The 23,354-nt window shown below is 37.4% G+C and overlaps 1 protein-coding gene and 1 pseudogene across 1 annotated transcript; one reads left to right on the plus strand and one right to left on the minus strand.

The window, feature by feature from the left end:
• The first annotated feature begins 4,116 nt into the window (after nt 1-4,116).
• Nucleotides 4,117-8,846, plus strand: LOC135628224 (malate dehydrogenase [NADP], chloroplastic-like; annotated as a pseudogene).
• Nucleotides 8,847-14,600: 5,754 nt separating this feature from the next.
• LOC135628657 (protein BTR1-like) lies at nt 14,601-21,230 on the minus strand. The gene is made up of 8 exons (XM_065135462.1): nt 20,987-21,230; nt 19,005-19,243; nt 18,829-18,929; nt 18,406-18,596; nt 17,366-17,481; nt 15,682-15,825; nt 15,148-15,209; nt 14,601-15,067 (listed from the first exon to the last, which is right to left on the minus strand). Exons 1-8 carry the CDS (start codon nt 21,066-21,068, stop codon nt 14,980-14,982), a joined length of 1,023 nt encoding a protein of 340 aa, XP_064991534.1. The 5' UTR covers nt 21,069-21,230; the 3' UTR covers nt 14,601-14,979.
• Nucleotides 21,231-23,354: the final 2,124 nt, after the last annotated feature.

Raw genomic sequence — 23,354 nt, forward strand, 5'->3', positions numbered from 1 at the left:
CGTACGGCCCACATAGCTCAGCTGCTTGACTTGAACGGGCAAGCCAAGTCTAGCACGACCTCACCCAACCCATTCGAACTTAACACAACATCCCACCACCTCGTTGCCCCCACTCGGGTTATAAGCCAGAGTTACCGGGCTCAGCTGCTTGACTTGGAACGGGCAAGCCAAGTCTAGCACGACCTCACCCAACCCATTCGAACTTAACACAACATCCCACCACCTTTATTTGAATTTTATTTTTAATTTATTCTCCTGAGATTAAAAAAAAAAAAAGGAATCGATGTGGAAAAAAGTGGTGGTCTGATCAGTGTTAGCCAGATAGGCATCGCGGGTGCAGGGTGCACCGGCTTGTTATCCTTTCACCGTCAAGAGTGGGAGGTGATCGCTGCTCTGTGAAGCCAGCCTGACGCGGTGTCCCCCGCTTTAGGATCCCAGATGGCTCGGACTTTCGTACGGCCCACATAGCTCAGCTGCTTGACTTGAACGGGCAAGCCAAGTCTAGCACGACCTCACCCAACCCATTCGAACTTAACACAACATCCCACCACCTCGTTGCCCCCACTCGGGTTATAAGCCAGAGTTACCGGGCTCAGCTGCTTGACTTGGAACGGGCAAGCCAAGTCTAGCACGACCTCACCCAACCCATTCGAACTTAACACAACATCCCACCACCTTTATTTGAATTTTATTTTTAATTTATTCTCCTGAGATTAAAAAAAAAAAAAGGAATCGATGTGGAAAAAAGTGGTGGTCTGATCAGTGTTAGCCAGATAGGCATCGCGGGTGCAGGGTGCACCGGCTTGTTATCCTTTCACCGTCAAGAGTGGGAGGTGATCGCTGCTCTGTGAAGCCAGCCTGACGCGGTGTCCCCCGCTTTAGGATCCCAGATGGCTCGGACTTTCGTACGGCCCACATAGCTCAGCTGCTAGACTTGAACGGGCAAGCCAAGTCTAGCACGACCTCACCCAACCCATTCGAACTTAACACAACATCCCACCACCTCGTTGCCCCCACTCGGGTTATAAGCCAGAGTTACCGGGCTCGGCGATCGAGTCTCTTTCGCAGCATCATATAAGTGGTTATGGAATCATAACAATTGGCGATGTGGGACTAAGAGCGCTTCCCCTGCTCCCCCCTTTTCCTTTCCGAACATTCGTGCACCGCATGCTTTCCAGGAGAACCCGAATTGCATCTAAAGTTTCGATCATGGTTCCCCACCACCTAAAACCATTCCATCCCCTTCGAACAGACCAACGGAAGATGCCCTGCAGACCCCTCCAGATTGCCCAACTCCTAATCCTGAAACCTCGAAACCCAATGCTCTCCTGCATCGGGGATTCAATATGTTTCGAGCTAAATTTCTCCTACGTAGGCATTTTGGTTTAGGAGGTTTTGGTTCGAACCATAAAATTTTTATTACTTTTAATAAAAGTTAAAATATAATTTTATTTTTAAATATAAAAATATTTTAAAATTATGAAACTATTAGTTTCGATTCCTAAATTGTTGATTTCACATGGACATTTTCTATTCTGTTTGAAACCGAGGAATCGTTGAACGGGTTCAATTCTAATTTCAACTATCAGGCCTAAGACTTGATACATAATACGTTATCTTAGTGATGATTGAAGTAAAATTATATTGACAAGATGTCTTAATAATACTTAATTATTTAAAACTAAATTATTGATATTACTTTTTACAAAGTGAATGTTAACAAAATTGGATGTTATTCTCATCATATGAAACTCAGAATTCATAATATTATAATGCTTCATTATTAATAATTGGGATGTAACAACTTATCAGTCATGCGCCTTCACCACCTTCGCATTCATGAACCCACATACGAAGCATATAGTGACATCAGTCCGCTTGATTTCCTTCACATTGGACTCTAATTAGGGTGTGCTTTTGAGTCAGTGTCATCAACCACTGCTCTATTTTTGTTTTCCATTAATTTGTGGGAGGATATTTTATACGAACATTATTGATAGTGCAGTTATAATCGACATATAAACAAATTGTTACTATGTCCAACTATATTCCACATGTGTTTGCTATATCGATAGGTTAGCCAAATTGAGGCATGTGTTATGCTTATGGCGACCATGGTGTAGCTGACTTGAAATTGAGCATCAACTTTAGATGAAATTGGGTATTCTCGAAAGGGGCTGATTTTAGATAAGATAAAATAAACTTATTTGAAGCATGATGAGAAATGGAATATTATTTCATGACTTTTTGCTTTTAAGTTGTTATTCTCTAATATGATCAAATATCTCAAGTCGATCATGACTGATTCGTAGAATCCGAAAGAATTTTCGATTAATATTTTGATTATTTAAACTATTTTGATTTAAGATTAATTTTTTCTTAACTCTCATTTTTACTTTGAATAGTTTAAATCTCTAATTAACTTGAGTATCAAAGTAATCTTCTAACCCTTTTGAGATTTGATACTTAAGATATAAGCGTAAAATCATAATATATTATTTGTTATATAAAAATATTTTAATATCAGAATTAAAATCAAATAAAAATATATCAGATTTACAATGCTTTCAATATCATCTAGAAAGAACTTGATCAGATCTATAAGGGCATTGTCTTCGGATCTGAAAATTACAATAATATCAATCTGTAAAGAGAACTAGACTCTACTTCTCTTATCTTTCTATTCATTCATATGACTACTTGAATTGATAGACTAAAGAACAAAAAGGATGAGAGAAGAATCGTAATCGATTGTCATATATCCACCTCACGAAGATCATCTCCTAAGGAATTCTATCATAATTAGACTTTCTTTCTATTAGCCGATAACTTTCATCAGAATCCAATCAAATCTATAATATATCTTATCAATTAGATATAATCACATAATTAATATAAGATATAATAACCTTTAGAAGTATATTATGTTGGTTTTCGAATTGATAATCAAAACTGACATTAAAATTTATAAGATTATCGACCATGTAAAATAATTTTGGATACATCAAAGTAAAAAAATTATACAATTTGAATAACTTTACAAGGATATTGATGTCCAACATCATTACTCTAGTCAACCGACGACTTGAAGTCTCACAATTATTTCCTATATATCACCTTAAGGTTTGGTTCCTCTCCGGTACAGCAAAGAGAAACGAACCCAGCCGTCCGTAACTTTCCCACGAATCTCAAAGCACCTCTCGCTCCCACCTTCCCCAGATTCCATGCCGAGACGACCAAGTATAAAAGCAGACGAACAGTTCCTTTCGTTCCCCCACACACAAATACAAGGTTCGATTCCATCCGGACACAGAACAAGAGCGAAATCCAGACGTCCATAACCTATACACGCATCTCGAAGCATGTCTCCCTCACACCAACCAAGTACAAAAACAGACGAACATTTCTGGTTGATCTGGACCGGACCCGATCTAAACCAATCGCCCGAGAACCCAATCGAACCCAAACAAGTTGCTCTGCCACCGCCACGCGTCGTTCGTGTGTCCTCTCAGCGATTATACATTTCAAAACAGTCTATCACCGCCCGATCCCTTCCCTCCCCGTTCTATCTCTTCCTCTGTTCCCCTCCATCACTCGCCACTCTTCCCACCTCTCATCACTCCACCTCCGATTCCTCCGCCACGGCCTTGTCGGATATGTTTCCATCGTACGCGGAGTTCCGAGCTCTCCCACCGAGTAATCTCTCATCGACTCCCGGTAACCCTCTCATCGCCTTCAAGAATAGGCGTCGTTTCGTTCCCCGCAGCGCTCGCCGGATTCCCAGAATTCTCTGCTCTGTTGCACCGAATTAGGTTCTTGTATCGGTTGTTCATCCCCGCTTGTTGATATTTTTGTCGTCTTCTGTTCTTTTGCTTGTAATTTGGACTATTTCGCTGTTGTCGTTGTGTAGCTAAGTGCAGGCTCCTGTCCTGCACACCACTCCGGCCAATGCATCTAGCAAGCGGGAGTGTTTCGGGGTGTTCTGCACCACCTATGACCTGAAGGCGGTAATGCTTTCTTCCATCGTACGCGAAGTTACGAGCTCTCCCACCGAGTAATCTCTCATCGACTCCCAGTAACCCTCTCATCGCCTTCAAGAATAGGCGTCGCTTCGTTCCCCGCAGCGCTCGCCGGATTCCCAGAATTCTCTGCTCTGTTGCACCGAATTAGGTTCTTGTATCGGTTGTTCATCCCCGCTTGTTGATATTCTTGTCGTCTTCTGTTCTTTTGCTTGTAATTTGGACTATTTCTCTGTTGTCGTTGTGTAGCCAAGTGCAGGCTCCTGTCCTGCACACCACTCCGGCCAATGCATCTAGCAAGCGGGAGTGTTTCGGGGTTTTCTGCACCACCTATGACCTGAAGGCGGTAATGCTTTCTTCCGTTTCTCACCATCTAAATTGTTTGTCTAAAAGAGTACGTCGTTTGTTTCTTGATGCTTGAGTTGTTCTTCTGGTTTCATTTCTGGTCAGTTGTGAAGCAATTACGTTTAGTGATCACTGTAATATCTCAATTGACACTTCCCACTCCTAATCTTACTAGCTGTTTAGCTTCCTTTTGGAACTGCACTTCCTGCAATAAAGATCATACACTGTAATCTCGATCATTGTTGATGTGCCTATATTGGATAATCTGTTGCACAAGCTACTGAAGTTACCTAGAAGTCATATGAAACTGTTCACAATCATTTACTTCCATCAGAAACAATACATGTATGATGGTATAGCATTTCTTTTGCACCAAAACCAATACTCTTCCGGAGTATGTTAACGTTTTGCAATCATGATCCTTATGTCTAATTTTTCGTCAGAACAATCAAGAACCAATTGTGAGTTAGAGAAAAGGGCAACTAGGAAGTGAGGACTGAAATGTAACTAGTTCAGTCCATTCTGGCTTGGGAGAAGGTAAATCTCAACTACTATTTATTATATCAGGAAATATTTTGTTAGATCTATTACACTGATTCATAGGATTTATAAAATAAATTGCTTAGAACTCTGATGGTTTATTTGAGATGGTCATCTAAAAATGATTTATGCCCAATTTCATGACATGCACACAACTTTATGTGCATATTTTAATGTTTTTTTCTAGGATGAGAAGACAAAGTCATGGAAAAGTTTGATCAATATTGCAATATCAGGTGCAGCTGGAATGATATCTAATCATCTACTTTTCAAAGTAAGGATTTCTGGCCTGATCCTTTAGCTTCCTTCAAATTTGTTTTCATTGTTCATTGTTTATGGTGGTTTATAATTTTCATCTTGTCACGTCATCTGTCCTGCTATTGCTATCTCTACTATGTTCGTGTTCCATGAAGATTCATGGTGGTTTTAGAAATTTGATAATGATAAAAGATATTTACCAGCTTTATTAAAAGAAGAAGACAACTAGTAATATTGAGCTAAATACTCGGTCTAACAAGTGGCAAAAGTGATATCGATGACAGACAAACTTGTAAGCATGACAATTTTCTTCATTGGAATGACAGAAAATTTGGTAATTTGGATAATACCTCGTGTCATATATTTGAATTTATGTGCCTAAGAATTTTAACATTTAGAACATTTTCATGATGTTCCATAATTCACTTATTGCTGTAAAGGACACTTGCCAATAATTGTAGTTATCACTGGTAAAAGCATAGTAGATTCTAAGTTCTTTCCATTTCTTCTTTTCCAGTTTTATTCTTTATTATCCAGCAGATAATTCTATTTTTTGGTTCAGATTTGAAATGCCTTTTTGCTTTTTCCATCAAAAAAAAAACTTCTATTACCAAATGTAGAGATTGTATCTTAAGATGTAGAACCTGTCTGTAGCTTTTTGATGATATCAATTTAAAATCTGATAAAATTTTGTTTATATCTTCAAGTATTATTCACAATTCTCTGAGCATAGATTTTGAACATCTGAATAATGCATGACTGTATTTGTCAATTTTAATATGTCAAATCTAAAATACCTCTCTTGTAGATCAAAATATGTCAATTTTAATAATGCTTGTGTATGTACATTCATGTTTTTACATGTACATATATAGAGAGTTCCTAGAAACTTGTTGAGTTATTGACTATTTTGCATGAGGGTTTCAGCTTGCTTCTGGTGAAGTTTTTGGTTCAGATCAACCCATAGCCTTAAAATTACTGGGCTCCAAAAGATCATTTCAAGCTCTTGAAGGTAATGATTATTTAGTTTGTTTAAGACGATGGTAGCCAGCTCTTACATGAAATATAATGTTTACCTTTTGATTATCGTCTTGCAATTTCCTTTCTCTGGTTGGAAGCATAGGAGTGGCTATGGAACTAGAGGACTCCCTAAATCCTTTATTGAGGGGGTTTAAGCATTGGAATAAATCCCTACGAGGTGTTTTAGGATGCAGAATGTGCACTTTTAATTGGAGCAAAGCCCAGAGGCCCTGGAATGGAACGAGCAGACTTACTAGATATTAGTGGCCAGATTTTTGCTGAACAGGTTCTGCTTCTCTTTTGGTACATGCAAATGATATATAAACACAAGATTCAGGAGGATGATGTTTCTTGCACCGATGATATTTGAATACAATATTCAGGGGAAAACACTCAATGCTGTGGCATCGCGCAATGTTAAAGTCCTAGTTGTTGGTAACCCATGCAATACAAAGTATGAATAGCTTCTAATTGATATTTCAAATAGAGTGCCAATGCTAATCTGCCAAGATCACTCTTTTCAGTGCACTTATTTGTTTGAAGAATGCACCAAATATATCTGCCAAAAATTTCCATGCCTTAACTAGGTTGGATGAGAATAGAGCTGAATGCCAGGTTATTTTTGACACCTTTTTTTTTTTCTTAAACTTCTATTTATGAATTTTCTAGTATTCTGCATGTATGGATTAGCACTGAGACATTTCTTGGTTGTGAACTTGTGGCCCTCAAAGCTGGTGTGTTTTATGATAAAGTGTCAAATATGACCATTTAGGGAAATCACTCGATGACCCAGGTCAAGATTCAAGAAACTTCCTTGTGAACTAATGTTTACTATTGTGTTATTTGTCAGTAGCAGTCTCTTCAACTTCATTAAATAAGATAAAACTAATCATTACAAAGTTAAAAAAAGATAAACATATTAAATAAGAAAGATTTTGCTCAAGTAACCATTATATATGCATTTCACTCTACCAGGTTCCTGACTTTTTAAATGCTAAAATCAATGGCATGCCAGTAACTGAAGTTATCACAGATATCAAGTGGTTAAAGGAAGAGTTCACTGAAAGAGTCCAGAAGGTATGTGCTGATTATGTGATAATTATGCCTATTGTGAATATGCCTGGATAAGGCAGTTTTGATCAGTTGGTGTTGAACATTGTTATTTCATTTTGCAGCATGGAGGTGTCCATATACAAAAATGGGGTAGATCTTCTGCTGCATCGACTGCTGTTTCGACCGTTGATGCCATAAGGTCCCTTGTCACTCCCACTCCAGATGGCGACTGGTTCTTTTCAGGGGTAAAATTATCATCTAACTCTTCATTCATGATCAATTCGGTTGGAGTTGTTCCCACACAAAAAGGCAAAAAGATCATGCTACTCTTTTGGTGTCTTGATGTTTGATTTCTACTCTGTTTGTTCTCAGTTTGTTACTTTCCTTTTATGTGGAAACAAGTAATAACAGATTATGTGGAGAAAATAACGTCAATTAATATAGTGCTCTTACTATTAGCTGTCTAGTGGTCTCAGGGAAAAATATTTTTGACACAGCTCAGATCCTCTTTTTCTTCTTTTGTTTTATTGGTTGATGGAAGATGTCTCACCGACCAACAGGTAATACTAAGCATGTCTTTAGGTTGGTTGAAGTATCACATCATAGTCAACATACTCATGTCGCTCTTTTGTTTTTCCTCTAAATTTGCTTTAAGCTGATCGTCTGATATTTACAATTTGAAAAGTGAACTAAAAGGTTTTGTAATATTTATGGAATGAACGTGGTCTTCGAAGATGCCAATGATCAGAATTATGCCTATTCATTTATTTCATTTAAAATTCATTTTATGGAGTATATTACAGGTTTATGCCACTGGAAATCCTTATGGCATAGCAGATGATATTGTTTTCAGCATGCCATGTAGATTGAAGGTATTATTTTTCCACATAATTGTTCTTGTACATATTTCTGGTATCACTTTTATATAGGAAATGCCTTCAAACAAAATCTTCATATTTCTCAGGGAGATGGTGACTATGAGTTAGTGAAGGATGTGATAATCGGACTATCTCTGTGATCGCATTAAGAAGGTTGGTCTCATATTATACACTGGGCGTGAAAGGTTAATATATCATTCTCTGCCTTGCCTTACGTTTGTCTCCTTCAATTTGCTGCAGACTGAGGCTGAGCTTCTTGCTGAGAAGAGATGTGTAGCACATCTAACTGGAGAGGTAAGAAGCACACAATTCTTGTAGATATAATGTTGTATACCAAACTAAAAAATGTGGAAGCTGCAGCAGACTAATGTTTTCTTCTTCCAGGGCAATGCATACTGTGACCTTCCGGAGGATACCATGCATCCCGGAGAACAGTGACACCCACAAGCATTCGTCTACAATGGCACAAACAGATGTCAAGATTAAACCTATATGTAATTAATTCTCAGCATTATTTGGATTACATCATAGATTCTGTAGCACTAGATATGTAGGATGGTAGCTTCAGTATATATTTTCCTTCAACCATATCTTATTTAAGATACTGAGATTCTGTACCATAAGAAGACTTACATTTGATGTTGGCAATTCGCTTTCTACATTTAAATAAGATTTGTGAATACTTGGCAGTTTCTTATTAGCCAAAGTTGAAATCAAGAGATTAATTGTTGTCTATGATTTCCAAATACCGAGATAAATTTGTCTTAAGTTTGGCAATCATTTGATAGCAGGAATTAAAACATGTCCTTTGGTGCTGATTTTGTTACCTTATGATTCTGTTCTCAACGAAGGACTCCCTGTGCGTTCGCCACGACTCCACCTGCCCCGTGGTTGGAGGCAGCAATGGGGCCAACGTGTGGCCCGCTACTCATGATTTCACAAGTCTAACGCGCTGTGGGGCCCGCTGCTTCGTCATTTGATATGTTGTTGGCGTCGGACGTACGGCTAAATCGGGAGTCTTTCTCACCAAGCCACCTGCCCTATGGTCGGAGGCAGCAATGGGGCCAACGTGGGCCCTGCCAATTTCCTTTTGGGACCCCTGCATGGCACTCGTCGTCTGGGTCGATCGTGGCCCGCGCGAAGGACGACGTTGCTTCGTACGGATCTCATCATGTGGGTTAGGTTTCCCCGAATAAGTGTTTCGGGCACATTAAGCATATGTTTCTATTGTAACGGATTTTTTTAGTAAGGTTTTCCGAATTTAAATGTTTTGGGCACGTTGAGCTTATATTTTTGTTATAGTGGATTTCTTTTGACGTAGGTATGATTTTTCCGACAAACATGTCTAGAGCCCATTTGGTTTTATGCTTCCACCATAGTCATAACAGATTTATCTTGACGTTGGTCAGGTTTTTTGACTCACACATTTCGAACGCATTTGGCATTTTATCTCTTCGTAACGGATTTATCTTTGTACGGACCGGGTTTTCCTGACTCATGAGTTTCATGTGCATTTGGCCTTACGCCTTCGTTCTAGCTGATTTATCTTAACGCAGGTCAAGTTTTTTTGACTTACACATCTTATGCGCATTTAGTCATGTGTCTCCTTTATAGCAAATTTATTTTAGCATGGGTCGGGATTTCCCGACTCGCGCATCTTGGGTGTATTTGACTTCACGCCTTTGAACGTAGTAGATTTATCTTAGCGCGAGTTGGATTTTCCCAATTCATACGTCTTGAGTGCATTTGGCATTGTGCCTTCGTCATAGCATATTTATCTTTGCATGGGTCGGGTTTTTTCAACTTATATATCTTAAGCACATTTGACCCTACGCCTTTGCCGTAGTAAATTTATCTTAGTATAGGTTAGGTTTTTCTGACTCATATTTTGGGTGCATTTGGTCTTGTGCCTCTATCGTCGCAAATTTATCTTGGCACCGATTAGATTTTCTTAACTCACGCATCTTTGGTGCATTTAGCCTTATACCTCCACCATTATGGGATTATCTTAGTGTGAGATGGGTTTTCCTGACTTATGCATCTTAGATATATTTGACCTTACACCTATGTCGCAGTGAATTTATCTTGGAGCGGGTCAGGTTTTCTCGACTCACGTATTTTGAATGCATTTGGCTTTACACTTCTACCATAGCGGATTTATCTTTGTGCATGTCTGGTTTTTCTGACTCACGCATTTCAGGCGCATTTGGTCTTGTGCCTCTGCCATAGTAGATTTATCATAGCGGGTGTTGGGTTTTTTTTTTGCTCACATATCTTGGGCATATTTAGCTTTGCACCTCGGGCATAGTAGATTTATCTTGGCATGGATTGGGTTTTCCCAACTCGCACATCTCGGGCATATTTGGTCTTACATCTCTACCGTAATAGATTTATCTTAGCCCAAGTCGAGTTTTCCTAACTCATACATCTTGGACGTATTTGGCCCTATGCCTTTGCCGTAATGGATTTATCTTAAGCACAGTTTAGGTTTTCTCGATTCATACATTTCAGGTATATTTGGCGTTACGCCTTCATCATAGCGGATTTATCTTAGCATTGGTTAAGTTTTCCTAACTCATACGCCTTGGGCACGTTTGGCCTTGCACCTTCGCCATAGCATATTTTGAATTTTCCCACCATGGTGAGCTTCAAATCTTCTCTCTATCATGATGGATTTTAAATCTCTTCTCCGCCATAACAGATCTCGAATCTTCTTACCATGATAGGCTACAATTCATTTTTCGATTGTGGTGGATTTTAAGTTCCTTCTCCATCGTAGTAGATCTCCGATTTTTCCGTTGTGGCAGACTTCAAATCTTCTTTCTACTATGACGAATTCATATCCCTTTTCTGTTGTAGTGGATCTCAGGTCTTCCGACCATTATAGGCTTCGAATCTTCTTTTTGATGTGGTGGGTTTTATGTCTCATCTTCATTATAGCAAATCTCAGGTCTTCTCTTCGTGGTGGGCGACAAATATTCTTTCCACTGTGAAGGATTTCATATCCCTTCTTTATCGTAGTAGATCTCGGTCTTCTCACTATAGAGGGCTTCAAATTTTCTTTCTTCCATGATGAATTTCATATCCCCTCTTAGTCGTAGCATATCTCTGGTCTTCTCACCATGGCGGGCTTCTAATCTTCTTTATGTTGTGATAGATTTAATGTTCCTTCTCTGTCATAGCGGATCTTGGGTCTTTCCTTTATGGTGAGCTTCAAATCTTCTTTTCATTATGGCAAATCTCAAGTTTTTCCATCATGGCAGGCTTCAAATCTTCTTTTTATCATGGTGAATTTCATATCCTATCTCTGTCGTAGTGGATCTCAGGTCTTCCTACAATGGCGAGCTTCAAAATTTTTTTCTGCCATGATATATTTCATGTCCCTTCTCTGCTATAGCAGATCTCGAATCTTCCTGCTATGACGGGCTTCAAATCTTCTTTCTATTATGACAGGCTTCGGCTCCTCCTACCATGACGAGCTTCAAGTCCTCTCTCTATCATAGCAGATTCTAGGTCCTCCCTCTACCGTGGTGGATTTTGGGTCCTCCTGTCATAGCGAGCTTCAAGTCCTCCCTTCAATATGGATGATGTCGATTCTGATCGATACACAGCTATGCTCTCCGTCGGGGATGTCGCGATGGATCTCATCGTCGATGATGGTCTTGGTAGTAGACCGAGGTCGAGCTGGTCGATGAGTGCTTGTACCCAGCTCTTCTTCTTCAAGGTGGATAGTGACCACGACAGTCGAAACTTTATAGAGAACATCACGGTCTCTTCAACAATGAGCATGGGGTATAGGAGGTTGTCCTACATGATGTAATCAGATATCACCTTAAGGAGCTACCCCTCGAGGTTCTCGCTGTTAAGAGTGATGACACCCTACAAGCTCTCTTGCTGCACCTTTAGGGAGTCATCCATTAAATCTATCAATTAGGTCTCGGATTGGGGCGGTGCAGAGCGGTGATGCATTAAACTCTACCATTAGGGAGCGGGGTGCTCATTCGGCTGGTAGTTTTGTGGACCGCGGATAATCCTAAGATGCAAGCATCATGTCGATTAGGGGGATTCCAACGGGCGCTGATGTCAATGGCAGTTGAGGCATTGTTCATGGTTGAGATGAAGGTAGTAGCAGGGCAACAATTTATAATGTACACGTAAGCATCTGTATATAATGGGTGAGATTCAGGAACACCTCGGTGGAAATGAGCACATGGTTCGAGTTCATCCTTGGGGTGAGGGGCTTGGGTCATTGAACATATGCCAGTGCCTCATCGACGTTTGTGCCAAGATTGATGTATCTACATATGGGAAGGATGATAGTTGCTCTCTTGAGTAAAAGTGTTGTGGGTTAGAGACAAAGCCTCCTCGTTCGAGCATTCATTGAGAGGGTTGGTAAGTGGACGTTTCTCGTTCTAACACGAAATTGTTAGGGAAAAATGTCATTAACGTCTTAGTTAGCCCAATATGGTCCAAACTTGTGTATGTAGGATTGTTCAAGATGGCTCCGAGGTGGAGGTGTCAAGCTCCCGATGTGGAAGTATTACGGTCTCGAGGTGTCATCTGACAAAGACTAGGGTCGAAGAGATTTATTGATTTGATCCTTCCGATGCTAAAATTAGTAATATGAAGTTTCTAAATGTGGGTTCGAGTAATTTAAGAAAGGAGATTTTTTTTTCTCATTTTTTTATTTAGGATGTATTTTTATACTTTGAAGAAGAGAGAAAATTTGTGATATCCTTCCTAATCATAAAAGAAGGGAAGAAAATTTAAAATTATTTTATAATAAAAAGAGATAAGAAAATTTGTGATTGTCTTCAATAAGAAAAATTATGTTTCTTTCTTCGCTTTGAATATTTGTACACATAAGCGAACGATGGATGACTTGAATGACACGTGATAATTACATGCCAGTTGATAGTACGAAGGATCTTGTTTGGATCGTGAATCGTTTAGGTTTGCTCAAAGTTTTTTTGAACGAGATTTCTTGAATCTATGCTGCAAGCTCATAATGCGTTTGATAAAATGCCGTGCGTTATCATTACGTGAATGTACGATAGAAGTCGCGATGAATCGTGACAAAGGAGATCAGAAGGTTGGAGGCTTATGAAGAATGCTTCAAACCTTGACAGTCACTTCCAAAACCTATCATGGTACACGACTTGTACATTTGCAGAGGCCGGTCCCATGAAGTTGTATTGTGATCTTTAACCAACTGGTACACTACTATTAATTGATGCCAAGATCATTTGGGAAAAGAAACCTTCACCTCACTACTGTCTATAAAATGGAAAAGAGAGTCTAGTTTTAACTGCAATACAAGAAGAAAGCATGTTAAGTTACATTAAAGATGTGTACATATAGTAGTCAAATCCAGTTTATGCTGCCAAAACGTATTCAAATTTGGATACATGTGTTAAACCATAGTGATCTAAATGATATTAAGTCAAGGCCTCGAGATCCCACCGTAAAAGGCCCCTCAATTGTGCTCGACATTCAATTGACATCTCGTGACTAAAACTAACTTAAGAGTTAGAATAGTTTGATTGGGTATATCTTCGATCTAATTTTTTAGGTTCGATACATCTCAAATCACATGGATTCAATACTTTTTAATATTAAGATGAGATAAATGTGGAATAAGATCTCGATTAGAAAAAGATGATGAGAAGAATACAATGCGATGAGATCGAAAAGGACTACCAATTCAAGAAGGGTTTAAATAAATGGATATCAACAGGATCAAAAGAGACTAATGATCCAAAAAAGAATTTTATCGAAAAAACTTTTAATGAATAAGAGCTTGAAGAAAGAAGTTGTAGTATGGAGATGAGAGCCAATAAAATATTAGATGGGACAAAAGGAATTACCATCTAGAACTTTTATTATTTATATATTTTTAAAAAATTGTTATTATTTTTGGGTGAAATTTTTCCAAACATTTTCAATGTAAACCTCACCAGCCTTCTTCCCTCGTGTATATAAAGTGAAGTGTCTGTCACAAGAGATTGGCACTGATGGGCCCATCATTGATGAATCCTTATTTTGTAGATATCCTAACGGTTAAAAGTAAAACAAAGGATTATCATACCTTGTTGTTTCTGATGATCCAATCCAATCCTAACTCGATATAAAAAGAGTGATTAGTAGTATCACAATCACAAGCCCTCTTCTTGCAGTGTTTGCTATTACCAACACTACCATTTGATGTCACTATGGTCGTCGGTCATCTATCTATCTCCCCTGAGACGCTCCCTCTCTCTTCTACTCTTCTTCTTACTTCTCTTTTTTGTCTTATTAATCTTTTTTTTTTTTTCCTTTCTCTTCCTCCTTCCTCCACAGTCTTTTCTTCTTCCTTTCTCTTCTTATTTCTTCCTCCATAACTTCCTCTCAATTCGATACATCGATACCAATGGGGTTACATACCAATGGGAACCAATGGAGTCTAACATCATCAAATGAAGCATTAGATTACTATTGAAAAAACCTATGAAAAGAACCTGAAGGTTTGATAAGTAAAGAATATCATTATTAGCAGCCTTCCATCCAACAATAAAGCAAGTTGTGTACAATATCTATCAGTTCCATTCGTTCTTGGCAAGTAGTTGACTAAACTGCACAAAATTTCTTGGAAGTCTTAACAGTTAGTTGATTGAAGAATCCACATACTGACGAGATTCTTCCTGTTCCCACAAAACTATTCTCCACTATGGCAATTTCTAATTGCAGTATCAGTACCTGAAAAGACATTCAAAATTCCCTGGATGAAAGAATTTTCAGCCTTATGGTTTGAATAAGGATTCTCCCACGAGAGCAGTTTCAATAAACCGTCCAGTTTATGCAGCGTGGTTAACAATCAACAGGTTTTGTCATCTCTCAGAATTAGATGAAACTTTTTGCATTATCATGGCCTCAGCAGCACGAATTGCCTCCGATGATCCAGATATTGTAACTTTCCTGCATATTTAGATTGCATAACAATATAGAAAACAACAGTTTGTATTGAGAGAGAAGAAGAAGACCAAGAATTTTTCTACCTTTCTGATGTGCCCGAAAAGAAATCACCTCTATCTGATATCTTGATCCTAGCTCCGCTAACCTGAAAATTAGAATTTCACATGGTGAAAAAAATCCAACGATTGATTATGTTACAATGAGCAACATTAATAGAAACTCAGAAGTACCATTTTAAGACCGGTTGACATAGTAACAGGAAGGCATGGTAACATTAAAAAATAAACAAAAACTTCTGATGAAAAACATAGAATTACACAATCTCATTATCCTCGCATTAAATCCTTTCCCATGAGAACATAGAAGAAGTTATTACAGATTTTAAATCATTGAGCATATATATGTAAAAGAGATGAGAATAATAGCCCACATATATGAATAAAGATTGTAAAACATTCTGCCAGATTGTAAAACCACGTCTTTCCGATTAATATATCTGTAATGACTACATATAGACTAAGATCATTTTATATCAAGCTTCAATTAGAAAAAGGACCTACTTTCACAGTCTAAGACCCAGGACTGAAAAAGTAGAAATGCAGTGTACTTTTTCAAACCTGACTAATATCCATAATGTTCCTTCCCCCACGACCAACAACAGCACCAATATGCTCATCTGCAATCCCAATTGTCACCAAGTTACTCTGGCCTTCATGGGGCCCACGAGGTGATCGTGATGGAATAATAGGTGATCCCACACCCTGTTAAACGATCAACTTGAAGCATTATTAGACAATCAGCAGTGAAATCGAATAAGTATAATTATCACATAACGCCTTTGTGCAACATGGAAGGAAACATGATAGTAGAGACATGACTTCAAATAAGTGTAATAGCAGTGTACAAGAGATATCAAACAGTGGCTACAACTACAAGCATGCATATCTAGACCTACAGTTCTCGAGGTCAAAACACTCCTTTTCTGCAGTCGCATTCACAGACGAACATATAACTTGCAGATAGGACCAACCTTAACACATCCAATGCAAGGCATTTCAAACAAAACGGCTCCAGAAGGACTAAAAGATAATTTAAGGTTATGGTATGTTTCAATGTGCAAGCGATAAAACATTGGCGGCTCCAAAATCCCAATTTGAGTTTTTGATGCCTTGACATTAAATAGACTGTAAAACATTTATAGGGTAGAGATATAGGAAACTTAATGAGATCTTTGAGTCATATATTGCAGAAATCTAGCACAAAATGCTTTCTTTCTAATTGCTGGTTCAGAAACAAGTTATTAGTCTAGATCTGGTTCACCAGTTTTTATAATCTGGTTTCTAACTAAACAAACTTCATTGTAGTGCAAATTATAGAATTTGCCAAGCCCTCTTCAGTGGATCAGCCAGCATTGCATTGAAATAATGTATCAAGGTGGTACAACAAAAGGTCCAGAGAAGCAAGAAACAATTGTATTATTTCAAGTAAACTTTGAATTTCTTTACTAAACTACTTGATACTTTTTATATGTATAACTTTGATTCACTATCTTAAACCAATTGGTACCCATCAAACTAATTAACTCACAAACTTGAAGGTCTTTGGCCACCAAGAAATGAGAATTAGCACACCCATGGATATTAGCGTATTACTATGATCCAGAAACACCAAAAAATATCCTTTCTTGATATAGGTGCTGACAATTATTTGTTTTTACGAACTGTACCATCTGATTCATCCATGGGTGTAGCAAAATAAACTAACAATAAAAAAACATTTTCTAATAAGTTTTATTTATTGGTTAAGCAAAAGTTATCATGGTCATCCCATTTACCATCATTTACCAGTCCACATATATTGTTTTTAGGTTGCTTGCTTAATATGCACCAATTTAGCATCTCCAAAATTAAAGCATTCAACCATGATAAAGACCATCTAGACCACCAAAATTGAACCTTAAACAAGTATTTCATATCTTTGAGAAATTCTAAATGTCTATTAAAACGTATTTAGTACCTTGGTGTCAACATACTTGTGCATAGGCCCAATATGGAAGTGTCATACTGGCATGCTGACCAACAGGTTAGCATCAGCCAATCAAATGCTCAGCATGTCCATAGAACCAGCACAAATGGCACCTACTGTAGCCTTGTAATCGCACTCAAAATTTGGCAATAGAATCATTTGTCAACCAAAACATGAAAACTAATGCTACTTCATGAAAAGATCAATAAATGTAGTAGCAAGTATGAATATTTTGTCTTATCATGAACTAATATATGCGAAGATAGTATTTCTGACCTTATTACTTGGATATTTTCCTTCAATTCCGTTGGGTCCATAACTCACTGGGCAGTATGCAACAGAAGGAATCATATAGCCAACAGGAACACCAGGAAAACCAGGGAAGCTAACACCTATCAAGAATTCCAGGAGGCAAGCAAGTCACTTAACCTTCCTTCATAAGATTCTGAGACATTTTAAATCAGTAACCTATTGATACAACAGGAACATATTAAATTCTGATTATATAAACACACTTAGCAGTCTTCAAGCAAATCCAGAAAAAATTGCAGGAGGTTCTCATGTTCTTTTCTTTAACAGTGCAATTTCATTGGATGCCTCATAAGGATCTTCACTTACAACACCCTTTTCATGACGAATAATAATTAATCTCCATTGTTACATTACATAAAATCACAATCCATTCAAGTGGAGAACTGACTCATATACCATAATCCTCAGAGACTTGAAGACATGTAACATCAAACAATACAACAGTAACCTATCAAGAATTCCAGGAGGCAAGCAAGTCACTTAACCTTCCTTCATAAGATTCTGAGACATTTTAAATCAGTAACCTATTGATACAACAGGAACATATTAAATTCTGATTATATAAACACACTTAGCAGTCTTCAAGCAAATCCAGAAAAAATTGCAGGAGGTTCTCATGTTCTTTTCTTTAACAGTGCAATTTCATTGGATGCCTCATAAGGATCTTCACTTACAACACCCTTTTCATGACGAATAATAATTAATCTCCATTGTTACATTACATAAAATCACAATCCATTCAAGTGGAGAACTGACTCATATACCATAATCCTCAGAGACTTGAAGACATGTAACATCAAACAATACATGCCAAAGGACCCAGAGCACACCAAAGAAAAAAAGAAAGACTTCTTACAGCACTTAGGCCAACAGAAGAAAAAAATATATACAGAGATCTAGAATTGCCATTTAGTCAACTACAGCATCTTGTAGAATATACAGAATTAGCGGCGGAAACAAAAAATCCACAAAAAGGAAGGACTTTATGAATATTGAAGACACACCTGAATATGTAAACGGTGAGTTTAATGTTGGTGGATAATGAACATCTTCTATTAATTTTGCCAATATGAGAAAAATAGCACCCATTTGTTGTTCAAAAGATCCTGTCAAGGTAACCAGCCTATCATTTAGGCCAGCGCTATTATCTTGAGGCGATATTTTAATCCCAGCCCCGGAATCTTCTGTAAAAGACCTGCAAAATTGATGGCATGCCTCAACCACTTTTAATCAGGAAACCGAAGGGGCACAAAAAGTGGTAGATGAGCATAAACGATGAAATGCTATAATATAATAAATCAGCCTACAAAAGTGAAAATGGGAAACAAGGCCAATCTCAGCCTAAGAGCTAAGACTTATTTTCACCTAATTTCAAGTATCGCAATGGACAACTAATTATTAAGGAATATGATTGAACAAAAATATACTTTATAGTTGATCCGCCTTTTCCAATTATAGCACCACATGAGCTATTAGGAATAATGAGCCTGACATTTAATCTACCTTCAGCATCATTACTCTCTTCCACCTGTATGATGGAGAACAAAACTTCAGAGAGAGCATAGTTCTTAAAAAGAAACTAAAATTAACATACAAACCATACCTCATTTAGCAATTTTTCCAGGATCAGTTCCATCGCCTTTACTACTTCACTAAATGACCCAGAAATCAATATTATTCTATCTGATGTTCCTGGAAAGACTTCATTATTACGTGATAGCTGAATACGAGCTCCAGATTGTGACTGGAATTCGGTAATTGTTGATCCACCCTTCCCAATGATACACCCTGCTGCCGCATTTTTTACAAGAAACCTAATGCATGTGTGTTTCTCCTTATCATCTAAGAAGAATTTACTAAATCAGATTTATTGAAGAAACAAAATTATGTTTCCATGTAGTATTCTTGCAAAGGGCATAAAATGCCAACATTATGGCAGCATGGTTGAAACTTGTGACAAGTTAATACATGAAAGAAAAATATATATCTTATGGCAGCATAAAATTTTATATAAACAGCATAAAAAAGGCTTGCAGACTATTTTCTCAGACACTAAATAATGTGGTAGAATCTTTAAGGCAGAAAACTAACAATTCTCTTTCATCAGACTTTCATATGGATAGTGAGGAGACATGTTTGGAATTGTAAGAGATAGTTACCTGAAGATATTTAAACAATAGACAGATGATATTTAATGTCTCAAAAAGCCTTGCACAAAGGCACAAAGTATAAAGATATATTTGGCATGAGTTCTGCATTTAAGAAACAGTTAACTTGAACATCCACGCATATCTCCAACATTTTAATAGACAAGCCTCTAATAACGATGAGCTACTATTACTTAGAGCCAGTTTTTCCTCATTTATAGTCTTTGTCTAATCTCATAAAGTATAATTCATCATCACTTTATATGTGAAGCCCAAGGACAACATGTAGGATCATAATTTAGCAAAGTCAATATTAATCTAGAAGGTTTTTGAACTTCTTTAAACTTTAAAGAACAAACGGCATGTCAAACACTCTAATGTCACACTAAAGGACTTTCGGTTTCAGAACATGCCATCATGATCGTTATGCTGAAACAACACATGCTGACCAGCATGGATTGAGATGGAAGTCTGTTATATAATGGGACTTATGTCAACCTTATCTAGTGTTGGCACACACTTGCACTGCTGTCATGCATTTAATTTGGTATCTTATTTGCATGGCAAGCATGTGCAAAACTCGAAACATACTCTTAGTAATCTCTGCCATGTTGATAAAAAGTAGTAATAAATTAACATGATGAAGCAGATGAACAAATAAGTCATTCGGATGAAGTGAATAAGATAAGCACAAAAGAAGCACGTCTCTAAGCTGGACTTCAATACAAAGGATAAGCTATGATGCTGTAGAAGACCTAGGATATAAAAGATATGCCATCATTATCCCTTTTACATGAGCATCAGCCAAAGTGAAGTACTAAAATGGTTTATGCCTAAACCAGTAATTATACTGTATATCTTAGTCATTTCAGTGAGAGGCTCTAAGATAGTGGCTAACCGAACTATTAAGATAAACTTGCAAAGCGCAGACCACAAGAGAGTAAATTAGTCTCTGGACCATCAATGGTATTACTCAAGTCATTAGACGGCCCACAGGTAAGTCACAGAGAGATTGCAGCTCAAACAAGCTAGTCCGTTAATCCACTCACGCTGTTTTGTCCCCAAAATCAAGTCAATGTCAACGAAACCCTAATCTCTTCCTGTTCCAAATCCTCCTTTCAATCTAGAACATCATGAAACTGGCATACTTCTCAGAACAGATTACACAAAGCATTAAAGCAAAATTATCGGAGTTCTGCTAGGGTCCTTCCTTTATAGGATAACATCTATACTATGTTAGAACAAGCACCATGACGCAGCACAATCTCACTTGCTTTTCTCGTCATATTTTCCGGTATAATGATACCACACCACAAAACCCTCCGATAACAACTACGCTTTCGTCTATCCACATTCGCATAGACTAAAACACAGCCGTCTACGAGATCAAGAGGAGAAATTCAAGAATCGAAGAAAACGAGAGGCGATCCAGTTTTACCTAGGAGTGGGGATCTGGAGCGCTGCGACCGCCGAGGGGCGGTGTCGGGAGAGGAATCACCGTGCAGGTCGGGGGACTCCATGGCGAAAGATTCAGGGAGGCAGGGGAGGAGAAGGGAGCGGAAGGGGAACGGGAAGGGGGAAAGGAATGGAACGCGTCCTTCTTCTTCCTCTCTCTCTCAAATCATGCGCGAAGGAAAGGAACGACTTCAGGGTTCTCTCACGTCTTCCTCCTCGCCCGCCTCCCTTTTAACCGCGGTGACTCGCTCCTTTGTTAGCTTGAGCCGTTGGATATACTAACGCCTCTTCTGTCGACCGTTCAAAGACTAAAAGAATTAACATCATTATACATCTCTGTTTTATTTTATGAAATTAATTTGTTTTCAGCGAATTCTTCAGAAAAATCTTTTTTTTTGTTTTTGTTTTTGTTTTTTTCTTCGTTCACTTCAGAAAAATTAACATCATTATGCACCCCTGAAAAATAATTTTCAGGGGTTCTCATCTTTTCATAATTTAAAAAATATCCTTGACATGAAACAATCATATTTTTTATCCAACGGTCCACAAAAGTGAACATATCTAATTTCTTTATTACAATATTTTTAAATAGATTTACAATGTGTTCTAAATCACTATAAAGATATTTAAAATCTTAAACCTACCATAAAAATATGTTTTCATTCTTAAGCCAATAATGATAATTTTATTTAATTTTTTATTTTTATATAAATTAATTTCTATTAATTTTGAGCCAACGTATCTCTTTTTTTCTTTTGTATCAAAAACACTAAGTATTATAAATAACATAAGGTGTTCTGTGTTGAGTTATGTTCAATGTATTCCGGAAATTATGAAAAGATGAAGGCACCCTTAGAAAATCTTTATAAAAAAAAAACACAGCCTAGAAAAAAAATTCAAAAAAACGTTTTTTTGGGAGGAAAAATCACCATTTATCTTTTTAGTCTTGATTGTAAAATATTATTAAATACTATTTTGTTCTTAACAAACTCCAACTCTGCTACTTTGGCAGTGGATATAGAACATCATTGCAAGCTATTTCTGGTATTAATTGAAAGGATGCACCAGTCGTTGTCTGTACTTAGTTCAGCTTAAAAGTACCCCCACGTGGCCCACAGCATGATGGGGCCATTATGTGTCATGAACGCTGAAAGAGTCGTCGGCCCACATTATCTACGGCCCGCACAGTATTCAATGTCAGAGGGAAATGTGTCCTTTTGAAATTTATATGGCCTTGTGCATGTATGTTATAAAATGTTAATTATGTTCAAAAACGATATGATAAAAATTTCTCACCTATCGAGATTGATTTGATTCATAATTTAATAAATTTAATCTCGGGTGAATTTATTTTTTTTTTTACTTTTCTCAGAAACCATATTTTTTTAGATTTTTTTTTTCTGTCAACCATCTGTCTTTTTTTTCCTCTATTTTGTTTGTACTGATCAAGATATCTTTTTTTTAACGGTATCCCTTTTCTCTCTTTTTTTTACTCTTCTTCACTTTTAATACAATTTTAACTATTCATTTATCTCATCTCACCCCTAACCCTTTTAACCTTGAAAATACTTTTGACTTCATTCACTTTGCAATCCAAACTCCTCTCAAACTCACATCTACAAACTATACCTCTTGGTATAGGCAATTTTATTCTTTTTAAGAGACTATGATCTTATGGGTTATATAAATAGCATTATTATTTATTCTCCACAGACGATTAAAGAGAATAATCTTGAAGTTATTAATCCTAAATATATTTTTTTGGACTCATCGAGATCTTCTTAGAAGTGCTATCATTGGCTCTCTCTCTCTCTCTCTCTCTCTCTCTCCTTAAATCATTCTCTATTTAGCCTCTACAAATCTTCTTATAAAGTATGGTCCAAACTTGTAACAATGTATGCTAACCAATCTCTGATCATCTCATGTAATTTCGAAAAACTCTCTTCAAACTTTCGAAGCACACAAAATATATTTATAACTACATGCAAGCTTACAAAACTCAAGCTCATGTACCTCTTGATGGTAAAGAGATTATTTTTTATGTATTAAATGGTCTTCGTCAAAATTATAAAAAGATCTCAGCTATGATTCGTGCTCGTGATAATTCTATATCTTTTGAAGAACTTCATGATAAGCTTTCTGACTATAAAGCCTATCCTAAGCAAGAGTCATCACCTTCTGATGATGCTTCTATTACTGTCAATTTAACAAAGTAATAAAGGCAAGATCCACAACTAGCAAAATAATCATCCAAATAATTATTTTGGAGGCAATATGCAATAACATCATAACAATAGTGTCAACAAATATAATTAATAATTCAACAACAAAGTCATATGTGACTTACAAGG

Source organism: Musa acuminata, chromosome BXJ3-1 (genome assembly GCF_036884655.1).
Source record: "Musa acuminata AAA Group cultivar baxijiao chromosome BXJ3-1, Cavendish_Baxijiao_AAA, whole genome shotgun sequence".
Taxonomy (NCBI): domain Eukaryota; kingdom Viridiplantae; phylum Streptophyta; class Magnoliopsida; order Zingiberales; family Musaceae; genus Musa; species Musa acuminata.

Excerpts from the sequence above, each read along its gene's own strand:
- LOC135628657 (XM_065135462.1), bottom strand. The coding sequence starts at position 21,068 with ATGGAGTCCCCCGACCTGCACGGTGATTCCTCTCCCGACACCGCCCCT. Across the intron at positions 18,930-19,004 it reads TGGAAAAATTGCTAAATGAG|GTGGAAGAGAGTAATGATGC; the intron begins GTATGGTTTGTA and ends TCCATCATACAG. Across the intron at positions 18,597-18,828 it reads AAAGGCGGATCAACTATAAA|GTCTTTTACAGAAGATTCCG; the intron begins GTATATTTTTGT and ends TCAATTTTGCAG.